General features: G+C 36.0%; 1 protein-coding gene across 2 annotated transcripts in view; it reads right to left on the minus strand.

Annotated features, from left to right (window-relative positions):
- Positions 1-25339, minus strand: part of LEMD3 (LEM domain containing 3) — a gene marked incomplete at both ends in the record, with an annotated part of 60622 nt that overhangs the window by 19822 nt on the left and 15461 nt on the right. Inside the window, 3 exons of one of the 2 annotated variants that reach the window (XM_084255807.1) lie at positions 8561-8628; positions 10697-10763; positions 15110-15144. In XM_084255807.1, the coding sequence (XP_084111933.1) occupies positions 8561-8628; positions 10697-10763; positions 15110-15144 (170 nt within the window). Of the gene's footprint in view, positions 1-8560; positions 8629-10696; positions 10764-15109; positions 15148-25339 lie in introns of both variants that reach the window. The other variant, XM_084255806.1, reaches the window with a different exon arrangement.

The following is a 25339-nucleotide window of genomic DNA, read 5'->3' on the forward strand; positions in this document are numbered from 1 at the left end:
TTCCATGAAAATACTGTATTTCCTAAATGTTCCACCAGAGGGACCTCTTAACTTATAACAAATCAAAGCAAGCTTTCAATGTTAAAAATGAATTAAAAACTAAAGGAAGACACTAGGGGAATTAGAAAATCATTGTTTAAATTATTTAATCTAATTATTGTTTATTTACATTTCCTTTGAAAGAGAAAGTGGGAGAAAATAAAAATGGAATGTAAAGAATCCAATTCAAGAAAATAAATTTTACTGAGGCTTATTTAGTCACTCATTTTACTACCTCAAACTACATATCAAGAATCTACTACTATGCTTAAAATGCACTAGGGGACTCCCTGGCCTAAGGATTGGGTTTCAGAGCTATCACCACTAGGCCTGAGTTCCATCCCTGGCTAGGGAGCTGACCAACATAGGGCACTGCAGACCTCTCCAGTCTAGCCTGCTGTTCCCCTGCAATGTGCTTCTGTAAATCTACCTGTCCTGCTCCCGACTCTGTCTCTGGTGAATCTGTCTCCTCTGCTCCCGACTCTATCTCCCCTTCCTGCAACTCTGGTCTATGCCCCAAATCTTACACCTTACACACACACACACACACACACACAAACGCGAGAGAGAGAGAGAGAGAGAGAGAGAGAGAGAGAGAGAGAGAGAGAGAGAGAGAGAGAGAGAGAGCGCGCGCGCACAAGAGTGCAACAGCGCACAAGAGTGCAACAGCGCGAGCACACTAGAAGTATCGGGGAATGTAACTTTCTACAGGAATTCTACATATTCTTTGGATCATATGCTCCTAAAGGCAAAAACTTAATTATGTGCTGACGAAACCATAGTAGAAATACATGAAAAATGTATGTATAATAGCTCTCTTTCCAAAAGCAGAAAGCCTATAATGTACATATTATCATCATTATTTCATACCAGCTTTGTAGTGAGGTTCTTCCATACTTATATGCTAGTACTTGGGTAAAATATCTAATTTTGGCTAGATTGTGCTAAAACTGTCATTCCAATTAGAAAGTAATTTGGCAACATATATCTAAATCATTAACAAACACTCATGCTCTTTAAACAAATAATTTCCATTCTAGGGCTCTTTGCTAATGAAATGATTAGAAAATCAAAACTATATGCAAATATTTAGTGTTTCCCTAATACTAAAAAAAAAAATATTCAAACCAACACAACACAGCACAATCATGTAAAGAAATTTTATCCAGTAATGTTAAAAATTTTTCCAAACCTGCTCAATGATACAAGGAAACACAGTAACTTAAAATATATATATACATTTGTAATATAAAATATTCACAATATTTATAGCAATACAAATTTTAGGAGGAAATAGATTAAAATGGGATAAATTGAGTGGCTAGCCTTAGATTGTGAATTTGAAATGTTTTTCTTCTCCTTTTCATGTGAATGAAAGCATATGCAAGTATTAATGTTAGCTTAAAAAAATATGCATCATTAAAAAGAGTACTTAAAAGCTTTTATGTAGGCCATAAAATTTTATTTTGGGGGAAAATATCCTGCTTTGTGCTTTATTTTATCATTATTATACATATATATAGTTTTAGCAGCAGTTCAAACTGCATCTCTGGTGGTGACAAGCCCTACCAGATTTCACAGCATTTCAAAATCTGAAAATGGGATTCCATAAAGAAAAGGTTATCAAACACACACAAACACACAGAGCTAAATGTATTTAGAAGGGCATAAACATTTCTATCTAAAAAACTTCACTTGGCTTACTCAGAAATGAAATTAAAATAATTGAGAATCTTATGTAAAAAATATACATTAGAAATTCTACTAAACTAAAAAATAAATAAAGGCAAGCAAGCAAAACCCAATCCGAAACAAAAAAATAATTCCAGGGGAAAAAAATATGAGAGTCTTTTAAGAATGGAGTTCATTATTATCAGTCTTTTTTAAACCCCCAAATGCAGGCAGTCCAGAACACAATACATGCATTGGGGCTTTTGCAAAGTTCTTTGTAGCATCCTTAGTAGAACTAATGTTTTCTACTTAACTACTGCTGGCTCAGCCTCCCTACCTGTCCCAACTCTGATTCTGTGTCCCTTGCTTATGCCTTATCCTACTGGTGATCCATAGCTGCAATCAAATCATTAATAAAGGAGGAAGAACAGAGGTTAAATCCTCCCACACCAAACACTGCCTCTTATTCAGCTCCAGCGGAACTACTGACCAGGTCTATCTGGTCCACAAGTGCTATCCCATTCCTTTCATCCTTCAAATATAGTATAAGAGATATTAAGAGACTCAGGGCCCTTATGAAATGTAAGTAACTTGCTCCAGAAATTGATAACCATAACACTAATCTGTGTCACTAACACTCTAAAAATGTAACTGAGGGGGAGAAAAGATGGGGGACAGAAAGCATGAAAGTAACACTTACTGGGGTCAGTTATTCCCACTGTTAAAAGTAAAAACATTTAAATATCTCTTAAGGCACCACTTGCTTGCTTTGGATTCTCACATTCTCTGCTCTCTTCTTATGTTTAATTCTGTGTCCCCTACTTAATGCAGTCCTTTCTCTGCCCCTGCCATCTAGCAATTCTTCTTCCATCTGTAAGCCAGAGTCCCATAATCATAACCCCTCCTTAGTCAAGATCTTTTTGGAGCCTGATTCCATCCACTAACATGTCATTAATGTTATTTTCATCTAGGTTAAAATTGAAAAAAAAAAAAAAAAAGATTGAGAGACAAATCCTGTAGCATGTTATTAAAAACCTCTCCAGAGTGACCACCAATTAGCTGGGAAACACAGGAGAAGTAAAACTTACTGGACAGTTACCATAATCACCAGGCACTGAGTTACTACATACATACACACACACACACACACACACACACACACACACACACGCCCGCATGCGCACACGCACGTCTCCCAACAACTCCCACAGTTATAAATAACAGTCTCAATTTTGCAGTGTGAAACAGGTACAGAAAAGCCGAAGGACCTTACTGAGACGCACAGCTTCTGTGTAGCGGTATTAAAACCGACCTCCACCTCTAACTTCCATCACATTAGACTGCCATCTTTTGGGTATTTACATAAGTCATGAAGTAAGTTAAAAACTGAGTCTATATTTCTCTTTTTTGACAGGCGTATCTTGAGAAACAATCACTGAAACCTTGTTGAAAGACTCGGGATTATACTAATGGGCTGTCGGAAAAAGCATGACAAATTTTTTCTGTTTTCTATACAAAAATGCGTCATGACTTTTCCTACAACCCAATACATTCTAAATTTAAAAAAAAAAAAAAGGATATAAGCAAGATAACAGAAATGTTGAATATGTGTCTCCAGGTGGGTCTAAACAATCTCCCATGGAAACACAATAATAGAGGGAATAATTCAGATGGTGAGAAATCTCAAAATCAGTTAAGAGACTCCCTACCCTTACTCAAGGCAAAAGCAAATTCCTGGCACGTATTCACCAAAGCCCCTTCCCCTGGGACAGCATGGTGTGGTCAGAAGGAAACTCCCAACTTTTCTGGTTTCTTTTTGAGAAGGGGAAGAGAAGGTCGGAAAAATTATCTAATGTTCAGATTTGCGGGGGTGTGATGGAGAGCATCCTAGAGGTCCTAGTTTCTGTCTTGCCTGAATCTAATCACTGACAGAAATGGGCACCAGGTTGTGCATCACCAAAATAGACGGTTTGAACTAGCACACAAGTATTAGTCAATTCCCTTCTTCCCAGCTCAGCACAGAATGAGCAGGAGAAAAACGAACTTCTGGCTTCTTCCTAGGGAGGGGAAGTTAGAGCATACCATTTGCAACAACACAGATGGAGTTGGAAGGGATTATACTAAGTGAAATAAGTCAGAATGAGAAAGATAAATACCAGATGGTTTCACTTATATGTGGAATACAGAGAAACCAAACAAAAGGTCGGACAACAACAAACCTTGAAAGCCGAACAAAGATCTGAGGCATCCAGGAGAGGAAGAAGAGGGATGAAAACAGGATGGAAAGAGGATATTGGACTATGACTAAGGTTACCAGAAAGGGGATGTGCTGGGGTAGGAGGAAACAAGAGGGGGTCTAATGGAGGATTACTGGGGCTTTGGTGGTAGTTATGGTGAAATAACATTCAATTGTAGAGGTGTAAATCTATACTCCCCAGACATATACCATGATGTAAATCAACATTACCTCAATAAATATAATTTTTTAAAAATCCCATTTATAACAACATCAAAAAGAATAAAATACTTAGCAATGCACTTCATGGAGGAGGCAAAAGAATTTGATACTGAAAATTACAAAACATTGCTAAAATCCATGATGACACAAAATAAATGGAAAGGCATTTTGTGTTCATGGATTAAAAGGTTACTTTTAAAATGTCCATATTATCTAAAGCAATAAACAGATTTAACGCAATCCACATCAAAATCCTATTGGTATTTTTTCAGAAATAGAAATATCAATGCTAAAATTCATGTGGAACCTCAAAGGACCCTGAATAGCCAAAACAATTATGATCAACAACAACAAACCTAGAGGCCTCAAGCATTCAACTTCAAAACATAACACAAAGCTACAGCAACCAAAACAGTATGGTACTGACAAAAAGGTTTACTTACAAACCAAGGGGAGAAAAGAAGAGAAATAAATTTATACAATCAACTTTTCTTTGACAAAGGTGTTAAGAACACACAATGGGAAGATAGTCTCTTCAACAAATGGTGTTGAGGAAATTGAATTTCCATACTCATAAAAATTAAATCAGATCCATATCTTACAGCATACATTAAAATCAATTCAAAATGGGGTCTCCCCGGTGGCGCAGAGGTTGAGCACTGGGTGGCGAAGCTGCCCACAGCCTTTGCAGCGCCAGTTCGAACCCTGGCCGTCGGGTGAGGGTCCCACATGGCGTGACAGACCTCTCCTACTGCGCCCACTACTCCCCTCAGCAGTGTACTTTGTCACTCTGCCTGTTCTATTCCCCGCTCTGGCTCTGGTGAATTCTCTCACCCTCCCGCGCTTCTGACTGTACCCAGTGCTTGTATAAATAAATAGATCTTTTAAAAATAATAATAAAATAAAGTTAAAAAAAATCAAAATGGAGTCAAAATTTATGACATAAGACAAAAATGCTACAAATCTAGAAAAACTAAGGGAAAAGCTTCAAGGGATTGGTCTTGGCAATGCTTTTCTGGCCATGACATCAAAAACAGGCAACAAGAGCAAAAACAGATAAATTGGATTATACAAACTAAAGAGCTTCTACAGGGCCTCCCCAGTGGCGCAGCGGTTGAGCGCTGGGTTGCGAAGCTGCCCGCAGCCCCTGCAGCGCCGGTTCGATCCCCGGCTGCTCCCCCGCCACCGGAGGAGGGTCCACATGGCGTGCAGACCTCTCCTGCTGCCCGCTGCTCCCCTCAGCAGTGTACTTCGGTCCTTCTGCCTGCTCTGCTCCCAACTCTGGCTCTGGTGAATTCTCTCACCCTCCCGCGCTTCTGACTGTACCCAGTGCTTGTATGTATGCATGTATAAATCAATCAATCAATCAATAAATCTTTAAAAAAAAAATAAAGAGCTTCTACATAGCAAAGGCAATCTATGGAATGGGAGAATATATTTACAATCCATTTTCTGATAAGGGTTTATCTACAAAATAAATAAAACTTTACGACTAAAAATGACAACAAAACCAATCAAATTAAAAATAAAACATTTCTCAAAAAAAAACCCACAAATGTCCAATAGGTATAGGAAAAGATGCTGTACATCACTAATCATTAGGGAAATGCAAATTAACACCACAGTAAGATTATCACCTTATACCTAATAGGATGGCCATTTTAAAAAAAAGTGGATGTAAACAAAAGAAAAAGGAAACTTTTCTGCCATATTGGTGAGAACGTAAAATGGTATAGCTGGTACAAAAACCAGTATGGAAGTTCTCCCAAAAATTAAAACTGGAACTATCATATAACCCAGAAATCCCACTTCTGGGATTTTATCCAAAACTACAGAAAATAATATCTAAGAATTATCTGTACTCCCATGCTCACTGCAGTATTATGTGTAATAGTCATCGGTATGGTTAACAACCTAATGCCATCAACAGATAAAGAATAAAGAATATATGATATATACACATGTCCCAATTAACAATGTTCTGGCTGACAGATCACATACATGATGATGGTCCCAGTAGGTTACACTACATAGCCTTGGTTTATAGAAGGGTATAATTATACTCTAAACTTTCACATAATTACAAAATTTTCTAATGATTCATTTCTCAGTACATATCCCTGTTATTAAATGACAAATGGTATATATTCTTCAGCTTTAAAATAGAAAGAACAAGTCAAGGATGCCCACTGTCACCACTTCTGTTTAGTTTTAGAGGTTTCAGCTAGAGCAATCAGACAACAAATAATAAAAGGAATTCCTATTGGAAAAGAAATGAAACTATCATTTTCAGATGATGTGATACAATACATAGAAAACCCTGAAGGCTCCACCAAAAACTATTAGTAACAATGATTTAATGTAGCAAAGTGGTTATTTACAAAATTAACATACAAAAACCTGTTGCATCTTTATATACAAATAATGACAAGAAAAAAATTAATAATCTCACTCACAATTGCATCAAAAACAACTAAATACGTAGGAATTAACCTAAAGAGATGAAGGAAATACAACCAAAACTACAAGACTATACTAAAGGATATAGAACAAACCATAAAGAGATGGAAAGATAGTCCATTTTCACAAATGGGGAGAATCAATGTTGTCAAAATGACTATTTTACTAAAATTAATATACAGATGTAATGCAATTCCCATTAAAATACCAACATATTCCTGATGAAAATAGAACAAAAAATATTAAAGTTCATATAATAGAGCCATATAAAGGCTCTGGAGAGCTACAGTAATCCTGACAAAAAGAAAAATGGAGGCATCATGTTAGCTGATTTTGAACTATGCTCCAAAGCAACTGTAATTAAAACACTGTGGTACTGAAATCAAAATAGACACATGGATCAAACAGACTTGAAAGTCCAGAAAAAAATCCATGCATGTATCAACACCTAATTTATGAGAAAAGAACCAAGACCATGCAACAGAGAAAAGGAAAAGTCTATTTAACAAAGGTGCTGGGAAATCTGGAGGGATATGTAAAAGGATGAAATTGGAACAATCTAACTCCATATACAAAAGTCAAATCAAAATGGATTAAAGACTTAAATGTAAGACCCACAACAGTAAAGAGAACATTGGCCCAGATGTTTTTAGAGGTTCAACCATTATGGCAAAGAAAATAAAGCAAAAATAAACTGTGATTACCTCCATTTAAAGAGAAAACAGAAAGAGATTAGAAAGTCATCATACTGAATGGGAGAAAATATTCACAAATTACACAATTGACATGAGGTAAATATACAAAAAACTTAATTTAACAACAACAACAAAATAAACAATCCAATTAGTAAATGAGCAACAGATAAGCACAGTCAATTCTCCAAAGAGAGTATCCAGAAGGACAATGGATATATGCAAAAATGTTCAATATTACTTAAGGAAATTACTTACAAATCCACAATGAAGACATCACACTTCTGAGAATAACATGTATTATAAAGACCCCAACAAGTGCTGGAGAGGTATTAGAGAAAGGGGAACCCTAAAATTTTGTTGGTGAGAATATATACTGGTATAACCATTTTAGAAGGCCAGCTAGGCTTATCTTAGAAAAATCAAGAATGGAAATACCATATGACTCAACAATCCCACTTTTGGGTATCTATCTAAAGAACATGAAGCCATCAACTCAAAAAAATTATATGTTCCACAATGTTTACTGCAGTATTATTTATAATAAGCAGGACTTGGAAGCAAGCTAAGTGCCCAGTGATAGAGGACTGGATCAAGAAGATGTGCTACAGACACACAATGGAATACTGGTCAGCTATAAAGAAAGACAAAATATAATCATTTATAGCAAAACGGTGGAGCTCAAGAGAATTAGGTATTGTAAAAAAGCAAGTCAGAAAGACAAATATATGTATCTTTATTCATATATATGAATAAGACTAATTACACAATTAACATGGGGTTAATATCCAAGATACAATCAGGAAATGAAATGACAAAGCAAAATAAATACAAACTAGAGGACATTCATGAACAAAGAGAGGTTTCTGAGATTAAGAGGGATAGGGAGGGAGAAAGGGTCAAAGAGGTATAATGGAAGGTGGTGGGAGAAAAGAAAACTCATCTTCCAAGTTTTCAAAGATGAAATTAACCTGAGGCGGAATATTTGAAATAAATGACAAGATGTTTTCTTACATGCTACTTACCAATACTGCTTATTACCCATTCCACATCAAGATGCATTCTCCTTTCAAAGAAAATGTTTTAAAACAAAAATGTGCAATTGTGCTTTATCTGTTCATATTATAACAAATAGTAGTCCCAAAGCTTTTAACAGTACAATTGAAGTAATCAAGTGTATGGTTCTGATTTATATAAACTTTATAAATAAAGCTATTAAAATTCTAATTTCACTGCTTACTTTTAAATATGCAGCTGCCTCTTGGACAGAAAGGGTTCTCTGACTAGAACTGCCACATTCATGATCTCCTGTAAAGATTGGCATATTATTAAAGTTAGAACTACAGTAAACAGAAGAAAATACAATTTATCAAATATTTTACAAGTTACGTAACTATAGGCTATATCATAATCAGTAAAAAAATGAGCAATGTTATTTATATTTTCTAGGAAACAAATCCAGTAAATAATACAAATAAACAATTATCTTTACATAAATGACAACCTAAGTCTATCTTTAAGCAAAGGGTACTACAAATTTTGTAAAAATTATTATAACACAGATCAACAGTGAAATTAAATAGAAGTTCCTAGTTATAACTTGGTTTCTATGAAAGGATGTGCTATGAACAAAAGTTTGAAAATTAATTTTCCTTTTCTTGTAACTATTTAGAAAACAATCCAAGGCCTTTTCTTTCAGGCTATCTGTAGTTCATAGAGCTCAATTATCCTTATATTGAACTTTAATTCTATTATTAGTTTATCCTGCACTCTTTTTAAAGCAGTTTTTAAAAAATGACATAACAGTACAAAGTAAAAATCCGTGGCAAATGTTTCTATCATAAAAGTAATCATATTCCAACTTAATATTTTTGCCAGATTTTAATGGCCATAGTTATAAAAAGGGAAGAAATACCAATTAGATGAACAAGTCTTTAAACCTCATAATACACCCTCAGAGATTTAGATTCCATAGATCTACAGCAGTCATTGGCAAACTACAATCCATAGGCCAAACTATGTCTTTTATAAATGAAGTTTTATTGGAACAGACACGCTCTTGTGTTTATGTATTATCTACGACTGTTTTCATGCTATGTCAGAACAGAGACAGTCTAGCCCACAAAACCTAAAATATTCACTATCTGGCCCCTTCACAGAAAAGTTAGCCAAATCTGTTTTAGAGGAAAGAATCTGTATCTTTAAAAGCATCCCAGATTATGCTGAACTAGCAAACTTCATAATACAACGTGATAAAGACAGGTATAAAAGCTGGGGTGGCAACATCAAGAATTCTTAGCTAGAGTATATATTTGACCTATTTCTTGGTCCTAGGGCATAGCAAGTAAATGTCATGAGTTTGCAGTATATGAATATGGAAGTCTGTTAGCCAATGCAAAGGCAGCTTTTAGTGGTATCAGAGAATTATGAACCTAAAGTAAATGTCATGAGTTTGTAGTATATGAATATGGAAGTCTGTTAGCCAATGCAAAGGCAGCTTTTAGTGGTATCAGAGAATTATGAACCTAAACACTGACCAAAATTAAGAAACCAAAGGGAAAAAAAACAAAGTTTAATAAGAGGATGGGGAAATCTTGGGATCCTACATGCCTCCATTCAACCAGGGAAGTTCTACACTTACCTACTTATTATTGGTCTGGCTTCTCCAAAAATATTTGCTACATATGAAAGTTTAGAAAACTATGTTTTAATTTTTTTGGTCTTATTAGAAGACAACCCAAAGTCTCTTCTTTCAGATTATGTTAAGAAAGAATAACTTAAAAATGCTAAAAGGTAATCAGAGATAACCTGCTACTGCAGCTTAAAGATGCTAAACTTGATACCAATTCACCTAAATAATTGTTATTGCAGATATGCTGATACTTGAGAGCTCTCAAAAACTTATTAAGAGCAGAATATGAGGAAAATACAATAAGCTAGGAGAAAAATTCTTGGAGAATATATTTATTTTACCCAAGGGGATGAAACCTAAACAACCAAAAGAAAATGTGCACTATTTTAGTTAATCTAGAATTTAATTCATTGATTACCCAATTTAATTGCTATTTAAGCTTTCAGAATGTTACTACTAATGAAAAAATTTTTTTGTTAACTTTAAAATTACATAATACAACACACACACACACACACACACACACACACACACTCTTCATCTAATACATACAGCAGGCAGGGAAAAGTCCTTGATGAAATAGATCTATAAAAATAAAAACCCACTCCATTTAGGTAATCAAACATTCTAAAGAGAAAACATTCCACAGATATAATACTGGACTTGAGAAAAACTTTTTACTGATAGGGCATGCTACATATTTTTAAAAAAATTTATAGACTATGAATGTTAAAAACAGTTTACCTGCAAGCTGTGCCAACCGATCATGAAGCTTGTATAAAGTGTTCATCATGAGATTTTTCTCACTTTCCTAAAATTAAAAGAAATTATTATAAAATATCCAATTGCAAAGAAATAAACATGCACCAAGTAATTATATTATTTTTTAAAAGTAAATAAATTTAAGATCACAGAAGCGACCTAATCTGAAAGACAAATGCATATATAAACAATGACTACCATATTTTAAAGAATCGAATCAAAGAATCTAAATCATCACTCTAAATGGTTTATTTTCTTGGGCCTCCCTGGTGGCACAAGGGGTTAATTCTCAGCACTATGACACTATCAGCAGCCACTGCAGCACAATTTCAATCCCCCGCCAGGGACCTAAACCACATGGTGCAGCAGACCTCTCCTGTCTTACCTGCTGTTCCCCTCAGCAGCGTATTTCAGTAGATCCCCTCTCTGCCTCTGGTGAATCCTCTTACCCCTCGGCACCTCTGGCCTACACCCCAGCTCTTGTATGCATAAATAAATAAATAAAATAAATCTTTAAATGGTTTACTTTCTTGACAATGCTTGGGAAATTAACACTAAAGTTAGTGCTAAAAAGAGTCCCTATACACAACAAATTTCAACTACCAAAGCAATGCTTCCAATTTCCCTCTATACAATATATACATATGTATATTACTGTTTTAGAACTGTTTTCTTCAAGGCTTTTCTTTGTGTTACATGATTCAACCACATAATAATTAAGGAAATTAGTATCGACACTTTGTCCCTCAACCTCCTGTAGGCCCCCAAAGTAGCCCTGAGTAAACTCAAGAACCATTAAACCGAAACAAGCATCTTAATGAGCATTTACTAGGATTTAAGAACTGTTGTCAGCAAAGCAAGAGACCCAATGCACAAGATGTTGTCTGTTCTCAGACAAAAAAACATATGGTGTTCACTGCAGTTACAAAGTATAAAGTATACAGAAGAGGAAGGGAAGATTCATTTATGGAAGAATATTAAAGCTGAGTTTCACAGAACGAACAGAACTGAACTATATCCAGGCAAAAGAAAAAATGTGAGCCAGGATATCAAGGTATAAAAGCACTGATTATATTTCTTACACAACCAGTAACCTACACTGACTCAGAAAAATACTGGAAAAGTGATTTGAAATCAACCACTAGAGTCCCAGACAGCAAAAAAAAGATTTGGCTTCCTTCTGAAAATTTAGCAGTAAAAAGACTGGTACATAAAGAATATTACTGACAACTTTGAAAAAAGGGGACCAGAGAAGAGATTATGCAGTAGTAGAATTTAAGCACCCTGTTAGGGTGCTTAAGATAATCACAATAAAGAGGAACCAATATAAGCAATGAGGGAGGAAGGATAGGAGAGGAAAATAACTTTTCACACTATTACACATAAATTCATGATTCATCAGGGGCTATGTCTTTATTATTTCCTTTCTTCCTGAGTGTCTAACAGGACTACTGAATGAATATTACCAGGAGAAAAATCAGGCACGCCCAATGACAATGCAATCTCATTCATTTGTTTTCATGCTGTATTTCAAGAGACAGAAGAGACATGATTGCACACTATGGGTGGCACCCTTTTGTCAATGTAGCTTAAATCGCTGACACTAGAAAGAATAAAACTGACCAACAGCTGAGTCCTTAGTTTTATGTAAAAGAGTTTATAAGTAACATTCCTTCAGCTGATTATTTGCCTTCCACCCCTTTTGGTTTTTCACCCAACAACTCTATTTCAATTAGATTCTAAATGAAGCAATACTTATCATAGTGTAAAGCTTAAAATTCAAACTGCCAAAATCAGACATCAAAAATTACTATAGGGCCACCCCAGTGGCGCAGCGGTTGAGCACTGGATTGTGAGGCTGCCCGCAGCCTCTGCAGTGCCAGTTCGATCCCCGGCTGCTCCCCGGCCACTGGAGGAGGGTCCCACATGGCCGCAGACCTCTCCTGCCACCCACTGCTCCCCTCAGCAGTGTACTTTGGTCCTTCTGCCTGCTCTGCTCCCTGCTCTGGCTCTGGTGAATTCTCTCACCTTCCCGCGCTTCTGACAGTACCCAGTGCTTGTATTAATAAATAAATAAATAAAAATAAATCTTAAAAAAACAAACAAACAAAAAAGAATGAAAATGTAATTAAAAAAAAATTACTATAGGTGCTGAAACCCAAGATTCTGGAAGTTATACATTTGTGATATATTAAACCACAAAATCAATTTTAATAAATGTTTAACATAATGGGATGAGCAGTTCCCATGATAGTGCAGCTTATGGACTACATACATAAAACCAAGGTAAATTTGATTAAGCTTTGGGATTAAAGGAAATTTGTTTTCTCTCTGGAAAAAGAGATTTATCTTGAAAATGAGATTTCCTTTGTTTCATATGTCCTGATCATGCCCATTCCCTTTCTCCTTTCAAAAACAAAACTACATCCCAAAACCTGATGTCCACCCTATGACTATATCTTTAGTGACTATTTATTGGTAATAAATAAACGTCATCTTTCAATTCACAGATATTTTCACTGGGCTAGGTAACATTCTCACACAGAGAATTAAAGCACCCAAAAAGCTCAACTACATTTTTTTTCAAAAAGTATTTTTTTTAATCCCAATCTTTTAAAAATTGTCATTTATACATTGCAGGGGTCTCAAATATACAATCAATGAACTAATGTATGAACTAGATAGTTTTCATGGCATGTGTTATTAATGTGAACCAATCAATTTTGAGAAACAGAATGGCTTTGGGTTCAATTATTATTAGTAGCAGTATACTAAGTTAGAAGTGAATCTGAAAATTATATAAATCAAAGTTTAAAGTACTTTCTGATTGACTTATACTTTCAGTCTTCCATTCAGATTGCTTTTCAGATTGTTTCCTAACATTCAGTTCAAATGTGTCTATCTACTGGCTTCCCTAATCACCCTAATCATTTAATCTATAACTAAATCCTTTAAAAAAAAAGAAGATTTATTTATGCATACAAGAACTGGGGTGTAAGCCAGAGGTGTGTGTGTGAGGGGGGGAATGAGAGGATTCAACAGAAACAGAGTGGGGAGCAGAATAGAGGATTGACTGAAACACACTGCCAAGGGAAGCAGCAAGCGGGACAGCAGAGGTCTGCCGAACCATGTGGTTTAGGTCCCCCGCCAAGGATTGAACTTGTGCTACAGTGGCTGCCAACAGTTTCATTAGTGCTGAGTCTTAACCCTTGTGCCACCAGGCAGGCCCAATAAATCCATATTTGATGCAAGCTTTCAAATAAACTCTCATCAAACAAAAATAATTTTGTAATTTGAAATAGCTACCTATTCTGGCAAGGTCTAGATTATCTTTCAGCAACATGTAATATTCTCTGAAGCAATATACATAGTCACCTTTATATATTTCCCTCTTCTATTCTCAGCCAAGTTTCTCTTCAAGGATATTTTCAACTATTTGTATCAAGTCTCTGATTAAATAATAATGGAATTTAACTTGGCATGGTACCTGACACAGAATAATATAAGTGAACTGCTTTTATCTTCGTTACAATTATTACTATTATTCAAAGGTTCAGAACTTCATTTCCCCCCATGGGGGGAAAACACAGATGAAAAAGCCTTACATTTCCAATATCCACTGAGTAATCATATAAATTCAAATTATGATGCCAGCAGCAGTGTTACACTTAATGTTCTGACAATCAACTTCTAAAAAACAAGTATCACTACAATAAAATATTACTAAAAATAATCATTACAAAGTCCCAGTCTAACAATCTAAAGTAATACTCTATGAATCTCATTATACATCAGTATACATCCTTTAGTAAAACAAATGTTTTCTATATAGGACTATATTACAATTAGTTTCTATAATAAAAAATCAATTGTTATTATAAAATAAGCTAAAGTATCTTTATCTTTGAAGTGCCAATAATGATATAACTAGAAAATATTTTCATGAGTAAATGTGGCTTAATATTTTAGCACCTTCAGAAAGATTAAGGAGTGACAGGTAGCCTAAGTGATATGATTCCTTTTAAGTCCTTTGCCTTCCTGATGGTTAAAGAGGCATGCCAATGAGCAAAAGACACAAAGAGAGCCAAGGACAAAGAGGACAAACACCACTTGAGTATCCAAGAACTTAAGACAATAGGGTAAAATCAGATTTCCAGGTGACATGCCACCTCCATTTCTCTTGGCAGTTGGCTTTCACATTAAATTGATACATAATTTAGCTCTTAGGAGAAATCTATGTCAGATTTAATTATGCATTAATTAAGGAACACTTAAAATAGGAAAATACTGCTTTTGTCTAAAAGAAACTCTAAAATTCTATTTTTAGTTGATAGTCATCCTATCCCTTTATTATATAAAACAGACAAAATATCAGTATTATGATTTTTTACTTACTTGTATTTTTCCAAATGTTTCATCAACAGGGTTTTCTACTATCAAGGAAAGAAAAAGAGAGAACTATTAGCATCATTTAAGAATGAGAATTAGAACCCCCTTAAATATGCACCCTGAAATGCCAGTATATACTATGCTAAACCTGAATGTAAACATGAAAACAAGCTTGATGATGATAAAGATTGGAGAAGTAATTTTTCGGATTTACAACACTTACCATTCTCACTTTGAATTAAGGGTTTTATCTTTAAAAACTGAGAGCAGGTGCTCTGATTGATGTCAGTGACAGTAAGTTCAGTCCCAACTCTATCACTTATTAGCAACAAGAGCTTGAACTAACATCTACTTAGTCAATATAAGTTGTAGTTTCCTCTTCTATAAAGGAAGAATGCTACAATGATAGCCACCTTATACAGATGTTGTGTTATTGAGATAAACCATAGAAAATTCCATACATCATGTCAAACAAGTTACCTATTATTGGGACTGTTACTATTAATTACCTTATCCTTTGTTTCCACCTTAACCTGTTTTCTCTTCAAAATACAAACTAAAAGCAGTTAACTGCTTGAGGAAATCTGTAAGATGTTTTAAAAATGAATAATTCATTCAGAATTTTTACTTCTGATGATTGAAAAAAAAAACTACTTCCTAACGATGCTAACATCTGGGAAGGTAGCAAGAAACAAATTATGCAGATCAAATAAATCTTAGTATTAAACAACTTTGAAGTTTTAAAGTTCCAATAAATATTATAAGGAAAGGATTTACTACCTTTTATCCAATCTCCCTATTTCAGTCATCCAAAACACAAGTTTATGGCTGAATATGTAACATCATGTTATTATTTAGAGTCCCTCTCTCTTTAAATTACATGCAAAAATATTCAAAGTTTTCAGATACCTGGATCTCTATAATCGAGGTCACACTAAGACTAACAGTCTTCAGAGTTAGTTCACACTGGCCAGGTTTCCTTTTTGAGATGCTTTTCTATTTTTATTTGAGTAAACAGGAAGACCCTTAGGAACCAGGAACTGGCTGATTCTAAGAAAGTTCATGTGTGAGACCAGTTTAAAAGTACAATAAAAAAAGCAAGGGAACAATGTACCCTGCTATCCTCTAAAGAGATTTTACTAATGGATTTGTAGACATTTTTTCAATAGAGCAACAGGATTTTAATGCTGGGAAAGAAAAATTTTGAAAGACAGAAGATCTAAAAACCTCAAAAGAGAAACAGGAAAAAATATAGTCTGAAGATTTAAAAAAAAGTTAAGAATCGGAACATGCTTGGACTAAAAAAAAAAACCAAAAAACCAAACCTTTAATGACAGTTATTACTATTATATGTAAACAATTTAAAATAAAGCTATATGCAATACCCTGGCCAAAATACCGTGGCAATCTATTTACAACTGTCAAATACTAAAAAAAACAGTTTATTAATAACTCTTTATAAGAAGAGTAATTCTGAAAAAGGTAAAAGCATTCACAAAAATTTTTGTCAAGAATACGAAATAGGAAACCAAGAAGGGAAAGAGAATGACAATGGCAAAAAAGCAGAACAACAATTCTGCTGAAAAACACTGGTTTACCCTTTCTTTCTAAATTTCTGCTTCTTGTCTAATAGGTTAAGATACCCATTGGCTAAAAAGGCAATAATTAAATTTTCTACCTTACATGTATACCTTCTATTTAAAAAACTTTTCCCCAAATGCCTATGACAATTGTCATCACCCATTAAATTAACAGCAGAAGTAAAACGGAGCGTTAAGATTAAGTTTAACGAAGGAAACTCCATCTAAAAATACTAATTCTAACAAACTAAAAGCCATCAAATTTCTAAAGGTATCTTTATACATTTTTCTACCCCCAAATCATTTCAATATTTCTAAAACCACACCAGTAGCTTTCATCTCACCCCAAATTATGCACAATCTTGATAACTCTGGTGAAAGTAATCCAACCTCCCTGCCAAGAAGGAAACTGTAGAAAAGATAAATTCCAAAAACAACCTGAAGCAGAAACTTGTGGCCTCATGTATCAGTGAGCGTCATTTCTAGGTATGGACCTAGAGTAAATGACAGTTCTTATCCCTTATCTTAAAGAAATAATAATTCCAAGTTGGTACTTCAAATGTTCACTTCCATCCCCTAAAAGACACAACAATTTTAGTCCTTCCTATATACCCCGCATCACCAATAGCATCTCATTACTCCTTTTTTCCATCGTTATTTGTAAATGTCCTTAATAGTTTGACTTCTTGGGCCTCCCCTGATGGCTCAGCAGTTTAGCGCTGGGCTGCGAAGCTGTCCGCAGCCTCTGCAGTGCCGTTTCGTTCCCCAGCCACAGGCGAGGGTACCACATGGTGAGACAGACCTCTCCTGTCTCGCCCGCTGCTCCCCTCAGCAGTGTATTTCGTCAGTCTGCCTGTTCTGTTCCCCGCTCTGGTGAATTCTCTCACCCTCCCGCTCTTCTGACTGTACCCAGTGCTTGTATTAATAAGTAAATAAATCTTTAAAAAAAATAGTTTGGGTCCTCCCCAGTGGCGCAGCGGTTGAGCAATGGGTTGCAAAGCTGCCCGCGGCCTCTGCCGCGCCGGTTCGATCCCCGGATGCTCCCCGGCCACCGGAGGAGGGTCCCGCATGGTGCGCAGACCTCTCCTGCCTGCCGCCCGCTGCTCCCCTCAGCAGTGTACTTCGGTCCTTCTGCCTGTTCTGCTCCTCCCTCTGGTTCTGGTGAATTCTCTCACCCTCCCACGCTTCTGACTGTACCCAGTGCTTGTCTAAATAAATAAATAAATCTTAAAAAAAAAAAATAGTTTGACTTCTCATCCCTTTAAGCTATCCTAAGGACTGTAAAAGTCAAATTTTAAAACTCTTTCTTTCAGTTTACTACTAGTTCCCTCAAAATTCACCCAACGACTTCCCATCACCTTTTGCTACAATATTTTGGCTTCATCTTCCAATATAAAATATCACAAACATACCAAGAGCCTACAATATTGGTTAGTCCTGTCCTCAGGAATTTCAGTCTGCAGACATGGGCTCTCAAAGGCAATCTTTTATAAATTATGAAATTCCAAGGCTAAAACCTAAGGCTTGGTTTTAGTCTTGGAAACTTCAAGTCATCTCAGAAGTTAAGGCAGCAGATAAAAAGCAATTACCTCTCTGAGTTGCACTTTTGTAAACAGACATTCAAATTCTCAAATCCCATCTTCCAGTATTAGTGGTTTAAACAGAGCATAATTATATGCGAAGAAAGGTGTCAAATATTTCTAACAGCTGCAGAACACTGCACCTGTGTGGCCAACACTTCTGCTTGTCAACATCAGTCAGTCTGCTCTAAAAATGGACATAGTGAATCAAGCAGTGCATTCTTTTGCAACACAGCCTGTTGTCCATTTGTTCTCTAAAAGTACAATTATTTCACAGCTCTATTAAATAGTCAGTATCTAAAAGACAGAAAGAGTTCACTTTGTGTATACTAACAAACCACTGTGAATATTGAGTGCAAATCAGCAAACAAAACAAAGTCTTATAGACAAAAATCATTAGCTATAAAACTTGCCTAAGGTAAACACCTTTATTATATTCCCTCATGTCACTCTTAAATAACCTTTCATTTTTAATACCATTTATCTATCTGAAGACAGACGTACTATCTAGATAGGGAAAATGAATGAGAAGGGAAAGTGAGCAAAAGCTCCTCCACTTCTCATATCCCATAGGACTCCCAACTTTTCATTTGCCCCATTATGAGAGCCAACAACCCCATGCAACTTCCAAACTTAAGTTATCCTTAAAGAATGATAGAACAGGGCCTCCCCGGTGGCGCAGCGGTTGAGCACTGGGTTGCAAAGCTGCCCGCGGCCTCTGCGGCACTGGTTCGATCCCCGGCTGCTCCCCGGCGACCAGAGGAGGGTCCCACATGGCGCACAGACCTCTCCTGCAGCCCGCTGCTCCCCTCAGCAGTGTACTTCGGTCCTTCTGCCTGCTCTGCTCCCCGCTCTGGCTCTGGTGAATTCTCTCACCCCTACACCTCTGGCCTGTACCCCAGCTCTTGTACGCATAAATAAATCTTTAAAAAAACAATTTCTGTAACTACAACCTTAAGACAGACTTCTAACTATAAACTATTCAACAAATATTTATAGAGTATATGTTATGCACCATATTCCCAGAACATGGTACATGTAATGGAGATAAACAGTGGAGATAAACAAGTAGCAACAACAAAGAGATCAATAACCACGTTAGAATTTAATGTTCGGCACTTTAAGAATTCAGGAAGGGGCAAGTAATTTCTTCCTAAAATATATTTGAGTCTTAAAAATAAAACAAAAGTAATAAAACAGAATGAACTCTGGGAAAATACAACATTGATGAATCTCAAAAATATTCTAAGTAAAAAAGCATCATACAGATATTCTACGAATCTATTTACATAAAGTTTTATTACAGGCAAAACAAATTCATGGTGAAAAAATCGAACAGTGATGGGATATTTACTAGGCATGAGGAAATTTTTGGAGGGGCAGATAATGTTCTGTATTTATAGGGATTTAAGTTACATAGCTGAATGCATTTGTTAAAACACATCTGATGTTACATCAAAGATTTATGCAATGACTGTCAAATTTTACCTCAAAATAAATAAATAAAAATCCATTTCACCTTAGTTAAAAATATGCATTAAGTATGTAAAAGTGAAGAATCCTATTGTTTCAACTTAATTCTGAAATAATTTTTTTAAGATTTTTATTTATATATGCATATAAGAACTGGGATATAGACCAGAGGCGTAGGGGGTCAGAGGATTCACCAGAGACAGAGCGGGGAGCAGAACAGGCAGATCTACTAACGTTCACTGCTAAGGGGAATAGCAGGTGAGAGAAAGGAGCAGTCTGCTGTGCCATTTGTGGCTTAGTTCCCTGGCCAGGAAGGCCCCCCTCAAAATAGATTTTTAAAAAAGAATGATGATAGGCAAACTAATAGATAAGATAAATAAAAAAAACAAATACAAAAAATGCTAGAAATGTAGAATATGGGTGGCACATATATGAGTGTTTATAGCACAATTCTTTCAATTTTCTGCTTGAAATTTTTCAAAACAAAATGCTGGGGGAAAAGTATGAAAAACAAAAGTTTGTTGATGGTGCTAATTCCTATCAAAGAACTGGTGAAAGAACACTTCAATCCCTATATACTGTATATAGAAGTCCCAATTTCAAAAGCTACAACATACCATACTTGGTCTCAAAATGCAAAAAGCAATCCTGAGAAAAATTGGAGTATCACAAAGCCTGACTCCAAGCTCTACTACAAAGCAACAATACTAAAAAATATGGTATTGGCATAAAAACAGATCACTGGAATGGAATGGAAAACCCAGAAAAATCCATGAACGTATGAGCACATTATCAATGACAAAGCAGCTATGAGCATGTAATAGGAAAAGGATAGTCTTTAACAAATGGTGCTGGAAAAATTGGAAAGTCACATGTAAAAGAACAAAGTTGGGGAGGTCTCCTTGGTGGCACAGGGGTTAAAGACAGTGCTATCAAACTATTGCCAGCCACTGCAGCATGAGTTCGATCCCCGCTCAGGGAGCTAACCCACACGGCACAGGAGACCTCTCTTGTCTCACCCTCCACTCTCCTCAGCAGTGTATTTCAGTAGATCCACCTGTTCTGCTCCTTAGTCTCTCTGGTGAATCCTCTCACCCCCTGCACCTCTGGTCTTCACCCCAGTTCTTGTGTGCATAAATAAATCTTTAAAAAAAAAAAAAGGATAAAGTTGGATCACTTGCTAACCCCATAAATAAAAATAAATGAATTAAAGATTTAGATATATGACCTGCAGCAATAAAATAATAGGAGAAAACACTGGCGATATATTCCATGGTATAAACAATAAAAATGTTTTGGTGATTCCACCCCTATGCCAAGGAAACTAAAAATAATTGAAAATTATCTCAAGTTAAAACACTTTTATACAGTGAAAGAAAATGTAAGATGATTTTAAAAAAACCCTATTGAATGGGAGAAAATATCTGCATGATCTATAATTTATGATGATTAATATCCAAATATTAAAAAACTCAATTTAAAAATAAAAAGCAATCAATTAATAACTGGACAGCATATATGAATAGACAGTTCACCAGAGGAGATATCCAGAAGGCCAACACACATGTAAAGAAAGGTTTAGCACTTCCAAAAAGAGAGATGCAGGTTAAAACCACCATGGTTAGATACCATTTCATGCCTAAAAACAGAAATGCAGTTATGATCCAGCAACCTCCCTCTTGAGATATATCCAAAGTATATGAAACACAAAAAACCCTTATGTTCCACAATATTCACAAGCAGCATTATTTATAATAGCTGGGACACGGAAGCAGCCTAAATTCCATCAACAGACAATAGGATCAAGAAGATGTGTTACAGGCCTCCCCAGTGGTGCAGCGGTTGAGCGCTGGGTTGCGAAGCTGCCCACAGCCTCTGCAGCGCCGGTTCGATCCCCGGCCACTGGCGAGGGTCCCACATAGCATGCAGAACTCTCCTGCCGCCCGCTGCTCCCCTCAGCAGTGTACTTCATCACTCTTCCTGTTCTGCTCTCCACTCTGGCTCTGGTGAATTCTCTCACCCTCCCGCGCCTCTGACTGTACCCAGTGCTTGTATAAATAAATAAATAAATCTTTAAAAACAATTTTTTTGAGTGATCAGCTTTTTCAGTACTTTCACAGATTTCTTCATGAAAACTATCTTTACACAAACGCCAGTTATAAAGAATTATGCTACTGCACAGTGACAAGTGAATAGAAAAATAAAAGCAAGTCAACCCACAAAGGTTAGATATAAACCTATAAATAATACCAAGCATCTGTGCAACAGCTAACTTGGCACCCAAAAGAATCTATGCTAATATAATACTGTAATTTATTAAACATGGTTACAGCTCACTGTCCTAAGAGATTTTAAACACTAACTGTTACATACTGGAGACTGGCTACAACACTTCCTCAAGCTTACAGTGCCAAGAATACAAGTGAAATTGTATTATAACAAGGTCTGTTCTGAAAGAAATTGCCAAATGAGGATTTGGAGATCCAAAAGGGATCAAAAAGGGATCTGTGATATACTGCACAGTCTATCTCCTCTGCCATGCAAAAAAGCAACATATATTTCCCATACAAAAGGTCTTTTACTTAATAACATTCTTAATTACAAGTGACCAGAAATAATAAATGCTGCCACCAGTTTAGTTTTGTGTAGCAGAAAGACAACATGTAAAAAAGGAAACTGGGGCCTCCCTGGTGGCGCAAGGGGTTAAGACGCAACCTATGAAGCTAGCCACAGCCACTGCATCACGAGTTCGATCCCCAGCCGGGGAATAACCCACATGGCATAGCAGACCTCTCCTGACTTGCCTGCTGCTCTCTTCAGCAGTGTTTCAGTCTATCTGCCTATTCTGTTCCCCACTCTGTCTCTGGTGAATCCTCTCACCCCCTGCATCTCTGGCCTGTACCCCAGTTCTTGTATGCATAAATAAATAAATCTTAAAAAAAAAAAGGAAACTGAAGGTTGAAAAGGTACAATGCAAGAAAAAGGTGAATGAAACTAAGAAAAAAAAAAAAAAGGAAATGATAGTAGTCCTCATTCCAGGATTCAAATGGAAACAAGGAACAAAGTTCTGACAAAAGGGAAATGAGCATGATCTATCTAGACAAAGCATGAAAAAACAAAACAAACATATAAACTGAATTTGCAGCTAAAATGAAAATCCCCATCACTGACTTAATGAGCAATGTGATGAACAATTACATCAAAATTACATCTTGAATTTTAGCTCTGGAAGAGACAAAAACAGAAAAGTCACTTTAAGAAATAAAAAAATTTAAGTGTGTTATCACTAAGTCAAAAACAAAACCATTAAAAAAACAAAACATAAGCAGTTCTAACATGTAGTAAACTAGGCTAAACACTTGTTTTTGCTGGTTATAATGAATGGGATCTTAGAAGTAAAAACCATAATTCTACATGAACACACTGGACAGAAAATATACAAATATACATACACTAGTATCACACCAAATTCTTACCTAATGGCTACTTCTAACTTCGACAATGTCTACTTGTAACTAAGGAAAATACGAATAAATATATGTGAATGAATAAAAAACAAATGATGCATGCAACTTCCCACAATCATTCTACTGGCTGTTAGAATCAGTAAGCATGTGCCCTAGACAAACTGATATGCTGTTCCTTCAACTGGTGTTTCCTTGTGGCTCTCTTACTGTGAATACTTCAAACATTATGATTCTAATGTTTAATGGTACTTAAGGACTTTTGATCTTACGGCTCTTAATGCTTTATCAGGTACTAAAATAAGTGTATTGCTATACTAGAGGGGGAAAAAACGGCCTTTTCAAGAGACTACAAAGCAGTCTCTAAGGTAGTGAAGAACCATAGTACCAGTACTAGAGTTAATGAGAGAAAAATATTTATGTGAAGTCAGAGCATAAAAGCAAAAACTAAGTAAGCATGGTCAAAAAGCCACTGAAAAGTACCTTGGACTTGGGGCAGACACAACACCCCACCCAAGTCCAAGGTACTTTTCAATGGCTTTTTGACCATGCTTACTTAGTTTTTGCTTTGATGCTCTGACTTCAAAAACCATACATCACACGTAAATATTTTTCTCTCATTAACTCTAGTACTATGGTTCTTCACTACCAAGCAGTTACTAACGAGCCTCCATATCTTTTATTGCACATTATAATCCTTACAAAAATTTTAAAGAATATGGGAGGTGTTTGCTTAAACAAAAACAAGCATCTAAACCAACTTAACAGAATATTACACTCCTACTTTTAAAAATGCTTTTTGAAATGATAATCTGCCTACAACAAAATTCAGGCATGGGCACACCATAGAGTTCTCTCATTCTTTAACCAAAATATTATGGAATTTTTTAAAGGGTACTAAATATTTTCAAAGCAATTGGATGATAGTTTTATTCTTTTTTCCTCTTAGATGATACAGCATTAATGTAGTTTTTTTCATAGATTGAAAAAATTTAAATACATTCCAAAAAAATCCGTAAGTTGCTATAAGTCACACCTAACCTACTGAACATAACAGGTTAGCCTTGCCTACTTTAAATAAGCTCAGAATAATTATACTAGCCTGGAATTGGGCAAAAGCATCTAACAGTAGGTCTATTATAAGCAAAGTGGCAAACACCTCATGTAATTTATTGAATACTGCACTGAAACTAAGAATGTACAGTATCAGTTGCTTTACCCTTGTGATGGCGTGGCTGACTGGGAGCTGTGGCTCACTAACACTGCCCATTATCACGAAAGAATATCACTAGCCAGAGCAAAAATATCAAAATTCAAAATTTGAAGTACAGTTTCTATTGAATAAGCACTGCTTTCACACCATCATAATGTCAAAAAATAGTAACTTAAAACTCATAAGACAGGGACCATCTATAAGATATAACTTTTCCTCTAAGTAATGCTTACTTTTGAAGTTATATCATTTATATGAATAAAAAGTATCTCCTCACATTGAAAGACAGTGGGGTAAAATGGGGAAAAAAAAAAAAAACAACTCTGGAGCAAGGAATACAAACTCTAATATTTACCATGTGTGATCTTGGGGAACTCTCTGTAAAATGGGATGTTTTGTGACTACACATCAATGTAAGAGGGAAAAGGATTAATCTTAGCTTTTTCTCTTTTCCTAATTCTAGCATAAATTTAAAAAGTAGACAGTATTTAGTTTATAAAATAAGACAAAATACTACCATTTCATCCCTATTTGTCTATGCCACGGAGCTACTGGGAAGAAATGGTAAGAGTTCTAAAAAATATCTGTGAGGGGCCTCCCTGGTGTGCAAGGGGCTAAGACGTAACCTATGAAGCTATCCACAGCCACTGGAGCACAAGTTTGATCCCAGACCAGGGAGGTGACCCACATGGCACAGCAGACCTCTCCTGACTCGCCCGCTGCTCTCCTCAGCAGTGTATTTCAGTCAATCTGCCTGTTCTGTTCCCACTCTGTCTCTAGTGAATCCTTTCACCCCCTACACCTCTGGCGCCTGTACCCCAGTTCTTGTATGCATAAATAAATAAATCTTAAAAAAAAATCTGTGGGGCAGGGAAATATAAAAGAGAAGACCTAAAACAAGACTCTGCCAAAAACCTTGTATGGCG

Source organism: Talpa europaea, assembly GCF_964194135.1.
Source record: "Talpa europaea genome assembly, chromosome: 15".
Taxonomy (NCBI): Eukaryota; Metazoa; Chordata; class Mammalia; order Eulipotyphla; family Talpidae; genus Talpa; species Talpa europaea.